Raw genomic sequence first — 12,855 nt, 5'->3', positions numbered from 1 at the left:
GTTCTCTCTGTTTATTATTGTATGTCTGTCTCTCTTTCTTATCCTACCTTAGAAAATGACTTGAGTCAGATAACTGCAGTATGTTGTGGGCAGTTAGAATGAATGCAAATTTTCAGTATCTTCCTCTTATGTGATTGGGTAAAAGAAGACAGGATTTTGGAATTGTGTGGATTCTTGTTGTGATCTACACTGCAGGATCCGTGTGAATGTAAGAAGAAATTATTTAAACATCTACAGACCAAATTCTGCCTCAGCAGTTGTATGCTTGTTTGATCGGATTTCAACTAAAGAATATCCCGCTGTTTGTCATTCACTAGAAGAAAGCAAAAGAGACGTGTGACTTGATAGGTGGTGATTAAGCTTATTGTAATGTGCATGGCTTTTTTTTACTGTGGTGCTAAAATCTGTCCATCAACATGTAGGGAATTGGAAGGTGTGCATATGTGACATTATCCTGTTTGTTAATGTAAATTTATTTATTTTAATGATGTGAGAGGAATGTATTGCATTTTAGAGAGACAAACTTTTATTTCTCACTGCCTCAGTGTGCACCTGCTTTAAGAAGTTCACACAAAGGTCTTGCTCAGTGATGTATCAGCATGTTTTGATTTATTTTTCTGAAAACAACTGTAGTATTGGAAACATGTGTTAGTCATGTCTCTTAATGCACTACTGGAAGGTGTTCAAATACTATGGTGGTGAGGATGGTAAAAGAACCTATAAAGAATGGAATAGAACATATTACTTATTATGTACCTATCTCCAACACTGAATAAACCTCATTTTATTTTCCACAAAGTTAAAAGTTTCTATGTCATAATTCAGGATTAAAGGAAAAACACTTAACTTTAATATGTGCTAGATATTAAAGTAAATTTTAAACAAATCTAAAAGTGTATTTATATTATTGATTTGAGGTTGTGGGGAGTTACACATGCACATCAAGGAATGACTCTTCAATATTAATTTAAATAATGTCTCTCCCAGCCTCTGACATCAGAAAAGAACAGTTTTTAACTTCTGTACTATTACCAAAGATGTTTGTGTTATTGTTATAGAAAGTTGCCTTGAGATTAATTACTTGAAAAGGGCCATAAAAGTGCAGGAAAATGGCACAGACTGATGAGTACATTGACCAATGTCTCAGTTTCAGAAATTATAATCTTTGTTTTTATAGGGAATATAGAGTTTGTGTGGATTACCAGCAAAAATACAGAACTGATCGGTGGAGAAATAATGCCATATTATTTTTTGCTCTCTTGTGAGAAATCCAAAGAATGGAGATTAGCAAATGTTACATAGTTTTTTGAGGGGGCACCCTGTTTTATATTGTTTTGTTTTTTAAAGGAGTGAGTCATCTGCATTACCATCAGGAGTTAAAATAAGGGGGAGTGCAGCTCTCCCTCTTTCCTAAAAGGAGCATGGGAGCACACACTCCTCCTCGTCCGTCTCCATAGCTTGGAGAGGTTAGCTCCCCAAGAGCTCGTTGTCCTTGGCTATGGGATCAGCTCTCATCACACAGAAGAATTTGAACTGGGAGCAGGAGGACGGGGTTGTATCTGGCTGGGGAATTTCTGGAGTCATTAGGTGGAGCAGTAGTGCCTGATGTGGCAAGTAGAGGTGTCTCAACTGGGAGTCCCCATCATATCTCCTCTAAAGTAAGTTCTATTCTTCTGCTAGCTCCCATTTCTGCCAAGATGCCTTTAAGTTGACTGGAAGAAGGGGGGAAGGGAGAGGAAAGCCCCCTCCTTTTTTTTCTTTATGGAAAGAAAACATCTATTTTTTTTAAGCGTGAAGGGGTTTCTGCTTGTGTGTTTTCCCTGCCCCCACCCTCCATTAGAAATTTAGATCTATTCTACCTTGAAAGACACTACTGAACTAGTGAAATTATGATGGGTCAAGAAGAGGTTGAAAACTGAATAACTGTGAGGGGAGAGGATTTAATTCAATTTTTTTAAAAACTTTTTTAGTTAACACCTATTTAATTCCAGTGTGTACTGAGCATTTGGGATAAATGATTATTTTGTTAAAATGTCATGAACTTCAACCTTTTGCTTATTGTGAGCTCTCTTATCCTTTAATTAGTATTGTAAAATCCCCCCCCTCCGCCCCCGAAAGTCTTCCAGCAACAACAGGGACGATCAGACTTAATATTTCTTATATAGCTAAGACCAAAGACGGAGGAGGGAGGGGCAGGAAAAAGAAAACTTTTGATAAAGAAGCAAAAAAGGGAAGAACCCAACTTTTAAAATTTTTTGCACGAAGTAAACTTTATTTCAAGGTAATCTAAAGTATGTATTTAGTGCACCTAATGTATAGTACCCTTATTCTGGAAAAAAAATGATGGAAAAGACTTATTATATAAAGTAATCCTTTTCTCTGTAGTTGCAGGATAAAGTCCCCTGAAAGAGAGCACATAAAACTTTTTATGTGGACATTATACTTGATCAGCTCAGTCATTTTGGAAATGTATATAATCAATAATTATTTTATCGATTATTGGTGCCATCTCTGCTAAGAACCAAAATCTCCTTCCTAAAAGGTTACAGTTTACTAAAATCTGTTCTTAAACATAATGCTTTTGTATTTAAATATTATCTCTGATTTTGTTTGTAAGCTATATAGTAAAATCCTCACAGATCATCTTTTCCTGAGAAAGAGCAATGTTGTGTTGGTTGGAAAGCTGACATTTTTATGGTGGTCTTAATTTATTATGTATCTTGTGGCTGTGGTTATGGATAGATGCTATTGACATTAACCAATCTTAAAGGTCATATTCTGGGATTGGTTTTGTTCATGACATTTATGTGTGCCCATTTTAATTTCATATTGGAAAAACTAGATCAGCAGATGTAAAATACATTGCATATTATAGTGTTTCTGAAATACATCAAAATTAATCTGCCAAGAAATACTATTGAGATAATTTTAAATGTCAGTGTATGGGGGTGGGGGTGTATTCAGCACATTATTCTGTCTTAATAGCATTCTCACTGATTTTTATATTTTGACAATTGCTGTTTTTTAAAAATTACATATTTTAGTGCTCATTAAAGTTTCTGGATTGACATTCTCCATATTGAAGCCTGCGTTAAAGGTAAGTTTAAAACCAACATTTGTACAAGCTTTCCCATACTGCCAATGTGGCTCAGTACTTCTGTGGAGGAACCGGATCTAGACGGGTAGTTCAGTCTCTACACGTTGGCCTGTACGCTTAACGGATTAAATCTTGACCCCATTGAAGTCAATGGTAAAATTTCCACTGACTTCAGTTGGTCCATGAGTTCACCCAGAAGGTCAACACTGTTGCCAATCAATACGATGTGTGATGGTGTATTTTTGTCAACTGAATACCTATATGCTGAGAACTAGACTGAGGCTACGAATTATGAGTGGCTGTTAGAGACATAATTCATATGTTTTTGTTTTTTCCCATAGGACTCTGAAATAAGTACAGTGACTGGCTTTTCATAGACTGATGGCTGATCGAGTGCTTGTGATTGGCAGTGGAGGCAGAGAGCATGCTCTGGCCTGGAAATTGGCACAATCTCCACATGTAAAACAAGTGCTTGTCGCTCCAGGAAATGCAGGAACAGCCAATAATGGAAAGATTTCAAATTCAGGTAATAGAAAGCAAATAAATTATATTTCAAGCTGTGCACATATATAGATGTGTGAATATAAACAAAAAATGTTCAATATCATATGCTGAATCAGTAGAAATTGACAGTGTGTCTTATTCTTTTCTACAAAAGATACCACAAATTATACCACATGCAAATAATTTTTGCTGTGTAGTTTTTTTGAATTGTTGGATTATCTGATAAAACACTTACTCCTGGGGGAATTTTGTGCCACTGCGCATGCACAGAATTTATGTCCCCCACAGATTTCTTTGTTTCCCCACAGAAAAATGACTTTCTGACAGGGAAGCAAAGGGAGGCCACTAAAGCTGTCATGCGACCCTGCCCAGCAGTATATTTCAGGTGCCTAGGGCAGCTGGCAGAGAGGTAAATCACCATGGGGCAGGAGACAGGACTGGGGAAGACCTGGCTGGTGGCTCCTACCCTGTGCCAGGCTCAGCTGTTTTGTCACAGCTGGGCTGGGGAGGATGGGACTTCCTCTTCCCCTGCACGGCATCTGGGGCCAGTTCAGACCCACCCCCAGATTTCTCCCCCAGCTGCAGAAAATTCTGCAAACTCTCTCTCTCTCTCCCCGCTCCCCCGCTTCCTGCACTCATCGGGGATCCCTGTATAGAGAGCTACTCCCCCATCCACCGACACCCCCCCCCGTACACCCAGATCCCTACCCCACTGAGCCCCAACCTGCTGAAGCTGGATCCCTATCCCATTGGGTCCCACTCCCCCAGCATCTGGACCCCTTTACCAAGCTCTATCCCCCTCCCCGCCCCATTCTGAACTCCCCCTACTGAGCCCCAACCACCTTCACCTGAACACTCCTGCAGAGACCCATTACTGTTGCACCCAAAACCCCCAACAAGTCCCTGTGCATCCAGATCCCCCCCGGACCCGGATTCCCCATTGAGCCTCCCGCATCCAGAATGCCCCACACAGAGCCCTCTCAACCCACATCTGGATCCCCCCACATTAAGCCCACTCCACACTTGGATCCTGCCTTGCTGAGTCTGCCTGCCCACTCAGATGGGCAGGTCCCTGGGGTATTTCTGGGGCAGGCATGGTCCTTGCGCTGTGTCAGGGTTGGGTGCAGCCTCACTGCTGAATCTGTGTCCCAGGGGGGAATTTGCAGAGTGATATCCCACCTCTGTGCAGCCAGTGGCCTGTGCTCCCCAGTACCATGCTGGAGCCTCCACATTTACTTGACAAGTAACATTTGCAGAATTTTAAAATATCCTACACATAATTTTTAATTTTTGGCACAGAATTTTTAATTTTTTGGTGCAGAATGCCATCAGGAGTAAACACTGCATCATGTATTTTGAAAAAGCGCCAAGAATTAAAGTAAACAACACATGAGACTTGAGGACAGCTGGATCTAAATGGATACTAACCACTCCCAAAAACACATACAAAGGTCCAAAAATTAATAGAGTGAAACAGATACAGTCAAATTCACAATGTATTTTAGGTTCTACCTTCTTCAGTGGTAAAAGATTTATTTCACTGTCACTGAATCTGATCGGTATGTGCTTTAATGCTTGTATATGTGAGAATGGTTTGTCTTGTCATTGGGCCTAAAGTACAGATCAATGAGAATCTTTCTACTGACTTCAGTGGTCACTGGATCAGGCTCATGATTTACTCCTGGAGGAATTTTGTGCCAAAAATTAAAAATTCTGTGTCAGATATTTGAAAATTCTGCGAATTTTATTTATCAAAATAACACGATATAAGCATACCAGTTACAATTATTTTGGTAATTTATTTCAAAATATCTGTCAGCAAGTATGTCTAACAATACAGACCCTCCCCCCAAGAAAAGATTCTGGTAATTTTTTATTTTGATAAATATATTCTTTACGAGGCATATTAATACAGAACTTTGTGTAATTCATTTAAATTACAATACAGAATTGTGTTTCCTGCACCTGTCGGAAGCAGTGCAAAGGCTTGGTGGAGTCGGGTAATGGAGGAGCTGAGGGAGAGGGACGGAGCATAGCAGTGTTGGGTGTGGGAGGGAGGTTTTTCTTTGAGAGGGGATTGTTAGGGTGTTTGGGAAGCCTCCCCCATGCAGATCCTTGCTGACCCCAAGCCTCTGCCATTCAGTCAGGCACGTCTGCCCCGTCCCCGCACCTCTCATCTCCATGGGTCTCTGCAGCCACCGTCCCCAGGCTCAGCACTGTCACCCACTAGCTCCTGAGCCCATGCTCCAGTCCCCCCGAGTAGCCATTCTGAACCCCAGTCTGTGACTCTTCCCTCCCCTCCCTCCCCGCAGCCCTGTGTGCCCCACTCTGTCCTAACCTGGCTCTGTGAACACAGTGCTGTGATGAACTCTTACTCCTGGGGGAATTCTACAGCACCGGGTATAGAATTTTGTATTTTCCTGCATAAAATACATTTTGCCTAAGAAGTGCTGCAGTTCCACCATCTGCCCACCAGAGGCCTCTGTGGTGCTAGAACGCCTTTTTATTTTTAAAATGTGTTAGTCCATTTGTATAAAGATGTTTTTAAAATGTTTACTTGGGCTACCCAGAATAAACATAGTGTGATTAATATTTAGTGAATGTATATTTATCATATATTGTGCATAACCTTCAGTTATCTATTTTGGACTCCGTTTTTAGTTCTTTTTCAGTTTTGATAACGTCTGTAAGGGCTTAGCACCCTCTAAGTTGTTCTGCTCTTCTTTTGCCTATAATATCCTATTCCAACACTGTATTGTCACTGTTCGGGGTTGAATTATAATTATAACTTAATTATATATCTTTATCCTTGTCAGCAGTGTTAGTCAGCAATCATACTATCCTTGCCCAGTTCTGCAAAGACCATAACATTGGACTTGTGGTAGTTGGACCAGAGACACTCTTGGGAGCCGGTAAGGTTAGAATAAATTCTCTTGTTAGGAAAAGCCAAGTGCCTTAAATTTATCTTAAAAGAAAATAATCATATTGAAGTTCTAAACTGTATTCTACCTTAATTTAACTGAAGTGTAAGAATATTCTAGGGTTTTCCTCTATAAATGTAAGATTATTTTATGTCTAATTTTTGCTTCGTAGCTGTGTACATGTTAGACATCATGTGGGAAATGTGCAGTAACTGGATGGTCTCACTATAAGGCTTTGTAAAATAGGATTAAAGATCTCTTGAAATCAAATGATTAAACAGGTAGCTTAATCCATTTGTAAAATAACATTTTGAACATTAAATTGTTCACTATAGCAAAGGATATAGCAGGCTGCTTGGATGGTGCTTTGAGAGGTATTTAAGAACATAAGAACGGCCCTACTGGGTCAGACCAATGGTCCATCTAGCCCAGTATCCTGTCTTCCGACAGTGGTCAATGTCATGTGCTTCAGAGGGAATGAACAGAACAGGTAATCATCAAGTGCTCCATCTCCTGTCTCTCATTCCCAGCTTCTGGCAAACAGAGAAGTAGGGACACCATCTAGTTCTTTTTTTGCCTCTATATAAAACCACATCTTGAATTCTGCATGCAGATCTAGTTGCTCCATCTCAAAAAGGATATATTGGAATTGGAGAAAGTACAGAAAAGAGCAACAAAAATTATTATGGACTTTTCTATTTTGAAAAGCGACTGCTAAGGGGGGATATGATAAGTCTATAAAATCATGACTGGCGTGGAGAAAGTAAATAAGGAAATGTTTATGTACTCCTCATAACACAAGAACTAGGGGGCACCAGATGAAATGTAGACTTCCATGCTAACCGTGCTCTGAATATTTTCAAATGAGGGATGAGAACAAAAATAAAATGGTAATACACACAAACCCATCAATAATGTAAAGATGTTACAGAATAACTCCACCAAACAAGGACGCTCCACTAGAGAAATAGATTGCATTATGGAATTGGCCACCCAAATACCCTGAGAGAACCTGTTTCCGTACAGAAGAACCCTCCAACACACACCCCTAGTTGTCACCTACCATCCCACATTGGCACACACAGGAAGTATCATTAAACAATTACATCTTATACTTGATGGGGATCACATCCTGAAAGAAATCTTTCCTGAACCCCCTCTTCTGGCCTTCAAACGACCCTCCAACCTTTCCAAGCTCATTATCAGAAGTAAGCTCCCCACAGATCAGGACACTCCAATTCAAAGCAGCACCAGGCCCTGGCATAACAACAGATGCAAAACCTGCAGACATATCTCCACTGCTATGATGATCAACTCCCAGTACAACACTCCTTTCAAGATCCATGGGTCCTACACATGCCTCTCACAATACGTGATGTACCTTATCCAACGCACTAAATGCCCCAATACCAACTGTGTGGGTGAAACCAGACAGTCACTATGTCTTGAATTCACACAGTAAAAGGATAAAAGACAAAAAGACCCTCTCACCTGTGAGCGACCACTTTTAACAAAATGATCACTCCATATCTGATCTCTCAGTTCTCATCGTCAAAGGAAACCTGTACAACACCTTCAAAAGACGAGTCTGGGAGCTTAAATTCATAACATTGCTAGACACTAAAAAATATGGTAATAATAAAGGAACTGGATTTATGGCTTATTCCCAACAATGTATAACCCGCTAACCTGCCCCCTTTTTGGTCCTATGACTGGAGAGTTGTTAACAAGCCACTTCACCTTGAATGGTCTCTTAGAATATGTGTTAACTACTTATGCTAAACAATCTGTGCTACCTTGTTTTTACTATCACACTCTTGAATATCTTTCCCAGACCTGAAGAAGAGCTCTGTATAAGCTCGAAAGCTTGATTCTCGCTCTCAAGAAGTTGGTCCAATAAAAGATGTTACCTCACCCTCCTTTTTATTATTATAGCTGTGGTTTTCAACCTTTTTTTTCTTTTTCATTTGTGGACTTCTAAAACATTTTGAATGGAGGTATGGACCACTTTGGAAATCTTAGACATAGTCTGCAGACCCCCAGGGGTCTGCAGACCACAGTTTGAAAACCATGATTTTCTAGAATAAAAAGGCCATCTTAGGTAGACATTTGAATATTTGAGTGCATTTATCTTCTGGCACTTCTCAATTACTAGGAATTGTGGATGACTTGATGTCAGCTGGAGTTAGATGTTTTGGTCCCTCAGCCAAGGCAGCTCAGCTAGAGACTAATACAAGCTTTGCCAAAGCCTTTCTGGATTGTCATAGGATCCCAACAGCAAGATGGAAAGCATTTGCCAATCCTCAAGAAGCTTGTAGCTTTATTACCAGGTAAACCATCCATCACTTGAAGCTTATTCACTTTTTCAAGTATCTTGTATATTTGGTCTTACCCGTGGGCAACAAATACAATAGGCCAGGGAAGGCTAAACCTCCCCTGGCAGAGCCGCTGCTGCGGGACAGTAGGTTGCAGGTTTTTGCTTCTTATTATGCGCTATTGCAGGTTCCAGGGCAGCTGAGGCAGCGGTATCTGCTATTCAGTTTCCTGGGTTCATCAATAATCACTCTGGATTCCAGAGAGATTACTGATGAACCCGGGAAGCTGAGTAGCAAATACCACCTCCTCAGCCGCCCCGAACCTGCAGTGCGCATATAAAAAGCTCATCGTTTGTCTGCTGGGCGTCTGGAGGTCTCGGGAGGCAAGGCGCACTGCCTTCCCAATTCTCCAGCTCAGGTTGGTCGGCCAGCACACGTAGGGCCAGCCTGGGGCTCCTCCATTGGCAGGGGGAGCGGATTGGTGTTCCGCCAGCCCGGGGCTTCTCTGGCCATGGATGGGGGGGCGCAGGGCTCCTGACATGGGGGAGCAGGACCTCGTTTGGAAGGGGTTGGGCCAGGGGGCTAGCCTCCCCAAAGTGGGGGGTCCACCCACCGCCCATGGTTTTACCTCATACTTTCTTTTACTTGTTGATGCTTTATTAGCTACTAGCTGTCATTAAGGTACTTTAATAATCAAAGACAAGGATGGCCATTGGGCAACTTTAATGGTACTAAGGGCCACAATGGCAGTTTTTCAAGTTTCAGCTCAGAGATCAGAGAGGTTTTTCTCTGTTAAACTACATAAGGATAACAGTTGGCCATCCATGATAAAGGAAAAAACTGATCTAAGAAAAATAATGTTATATTTAACTAAAGTTTTCTTCAGATATTTTATATATGGATCAGGCTCTCCTGTGTGCCATCACAGATTTCCGTGTTATTCCTGGAGCACTATGAAAGGATTCACATACTCACAGCTGAAGCTCGATTTCTTACTCGTTTAAGGCTAGATTGCATATTCCTTACTCATGTTGGTGAGCAGTGATTCTAAGTAGTCCCACTGAAGTCAATAGGATTCTTTGGGGGAGTGGCTCACAATTGTGAAGAAGGGGTTCACAATCTGGCCTTAAGTAGTGACGCTCCATTACCATAGTTCAATTGACCACAGAAGAAAGCTACTGCTGTACAACTGTTCTATTCTACAGCCATGCATTGGCCCCACAAATTGTGTTTTCTCTTATGTCATGTATAACATGTGGTAGTATCAATGAGAACATGCATTTTAAAAAAAAACAACCTCTCTTCTTACTAATTTTACCCAAACAAGTTCTACTACGCTATTTTCTATTACAGTTATGCAAAGGAACTTTGATATGTAAACAATAAAAGAACCTTCAACACAAAGAAGAAAAACCATCCCAGATTGGCATGCCATGCATTGCATAATATGAGCTTTGTGTGCTTGGTCCTGCTCCCGTTGAAGTCAACAATTGGGCTTTGTTGGAGTGGATTAAAATATGAACAAGAAAACGTGCTATATCAGAATGTGTGTCTATTTGTATGTTGGTGTTATGAACAATCTGTTCAAATATTCCATTTAGTTTTACTGTCCAATATCTGAGGAAGGAGGAAAGATGGATAAAATGTGGTTAAGCTATCTCTCGGAATTGGATAAATCATTTTATGCTCAAAGAATAAATGCTATAAAGTTGAGTAAAATACACGATATTCCTCATGTAACAAAGTAGCTGAATCCCTGCTTTAAGTGCAAAACTCGGCATTAATTATGACTGTGACCTGCACAGTGAGCAAATGTCAGAGCCTGCACTAGACATCAGGAGTTCTTGGTTGCCAGTCCTGTGCTTAGGCCACAAAACCACATTAAGTCCATCTGAAAATATGACATGTAAGATTGGTACAAGCAGGTACATTTTAATGTATTATTCCTCAGAAAAAGGGGAAATTTTCTAAGTGTTCAGGTTAGAAATTTACCTTTTAGAGGATGCATTGAAGATGTCCGATCCTGACTCTAATGTGCCCTGCCATCACTTATAGCACAGACTTTCCTGCGCTGGTTGTAAAGGCTAGTGGCCAAGCTGCTAGAAAAGAAGTAATTATTGCAGCCAGCAAAGAGGAAGCCTGCAGAGCTGTGCAAGAGATTTTGCAGGTAAGCTACCCTTTATTTAAATACTGTGAGGTCCGATTCTCGCTGCCCAGTGACCTGGAAGAAATTAATTTGGGGATCTCACTCCGTTCTCTAGACCGAACAGACAAGTGCTTTTCACCACAAAACCCACCACTTTGTTGGCCTGAGAGCTGAGTGGACCTTGAAATTTAATTATTTTCTTAACCTAGGGAGGTCCCTCCAGCTCAGGGCGGGTGTACTGGGAAGCTTACTCTGCTGCTGCCTATGCTATACCTGTTCTCTGGGTAAAAGGAAGGCTTCAGTCACCAAAACTAGCTGTTTCTTGTGACACTGGGCCATTTTCCTGATGCCTTGCCCAGGCACATAACTGGGCAGAGTTCCTCTGGGTGGATTCCTTTGACCCTTTCTCATGGCAATGGTGTTGACCAGTGTTCTCCCCTTGGTTTCCCCTCTAGATCCCTCATTTTGTATCTGTGATCTTCATCCCTGTTTTTTTGTCCCATATGTAATCAGTTAAGTTCTGGGTTCTGTGGCCCCTCTCTGATCTGAGGGGGGTGGTCTTTTCATTTCTTTGGTTGTCTCTGCCCACAATCCCAGGATTAACATAAACTGACTCTTTTCATATATTGTAAGTATATGTTTCCTTCTCTTTGCGATGCTTTTCTTTTTTAAAGAGAAGACATAATCTAACTGATGGATGTCACAGCTAATAACTAAAGAATATTTTTAATGCAGGATAGAGTGTTTGGAGAGGCTGGAGAGACGGTTGTCATTGAAGAACTTCTTGAAGGGGAAGAGCTATCTGTATGTTCAGTTTTGGCTCAATAGTTTGGTCACAAATTCTTTTATGCACTTGTATTGTTGTTACACTTTTTGCCTAAAAGCATGAATTCTTCATTTTAACTAGTTTGTGTTTTATATGGCTACTACATAAATATGTAAGAGATGCAATCTGATGTCAAGTTAGTCAATATACATTCTCAGTACAACTCTATTCTACATTAACTGTAAATATGCAGTAACTGTGATCTGGGGGCATGGGGGTGAATTGATTCTCTAGAGGAGAAAAAAAGTGTTTGCTGATTTTTAATATATTTACTTTGTTGTCCCAATGCTTAGTTCACTTTTTTTATCTGTAAATACAGCTGTGGTGCCTTCCTTGCTATAAACTATATGTTACTTCTCTTCAGGATAAAATGTAAGCTTACCTATGTGACACAGGTCTGGATGTTATGTCACAGTTATAAGATGAATTCTCTACACAAGATTTTACTCCATTACCAAAGATAATATTTTGCTCTCTTTTTAAACCCTGATCCTGCAAATACTTACAAACGTGCTTCATTTTAAGCACTTGAATGGTTCCACTGAAGTCAGTGGGACTACTCACATGCCTAAAGAAAGCATACATTTCAGTGGGCTTGTTGGATCAGGACCTTAATGTACCCAGCCCTGATAATATAGTAGAAGGAATTCTTATATGCAGCCCTCACCAATCAAAACCATTGTCTCCAGAAATCTTTGTTAATACCTAAATAAATAATTAAGACAGGCTACTCCTTGTAGTCAGTGGAGTTACAACAGGATGAATTTGGCCCATTGTTTTCTAGTTTTGAACCTTAAATACTAATGACAGGGCTAAATCTGTGGCCTTCTGAGCTGATTTCAGTTAATACAGAACATAACCATTTGAGTACATTCTGTGGTGTTTGTTTTTCTTTACAGTGCTTGTGCTTCACTGATGGTGTCACTGTTGCCCCCATGCCACTAGTCCAGGCCCACAAACGGCTAATAGATGGAGACGAGGGCCCAAACACTGCCGGGATGGGAGCTTATTGCCCGGCACCACAGGTTTAGTGAGCTTTTGATTTT

The 12,855-nt window shown here is 40.7% G+C and overlaps 1 protein-coding gene across 1 annotated transcript in view; it reads left to right on the top strand.

Annotated features, from left to right (window-relative positions):
* Positions 1–3,444: 3,444 nt before the first annotated feature.
* Positions 3,445–12,855, top strand: part of LOC140905371 (trifunctional purine biosynthetic protein adenosine-3) — a 40,271-nt gene continuing 30,860 nt past the window's right edge. The window contains exons 1-6 of the mRNA XM_073328579.2: positions 3,445–3,623; positions 6,418–6,513; positions 8,678–8,852; positions 10,893–11,004; positions 11,719–11,787; positions 12,709–12,834. Coding sequence (XP_073184680.1) covers positions 3,479–3,623; positions 6,418–6,513; positions 8,678–8,852; positions 10,893–11,004; positions 11,719–11,787; positions 12,709–12,834 — 723 coding nt within the window. The 5' untranslated portion in view covers positions 3,445–3,478. The remainder of the gene's footprint in view (positions 3,624–6,417; positions 6,514–8,677; positions 8,853–10,892; positions 11,005–11,718; positions 11,788–12,708; positions 12,835–12,855) is intronic.

This window comes from Lepidochelys kempii, chromosome 1, assembly GCF_965140285.1.
Source record: "Lepidochelys kempii isolate rLepKem1 chromosome 1, rLepKem1.hap1, whole genome shotgun sequence".
In the NCBI taxonomy this organism is placed as follows: Eukaryota; Metazoa; Chordata; order Testudines; family Cheloniidae; genus Lepidochelys; species Lepidochelys kempii.
This window is presented reverse-complemented; position numbering and strand designations above follow the sequence as displayed.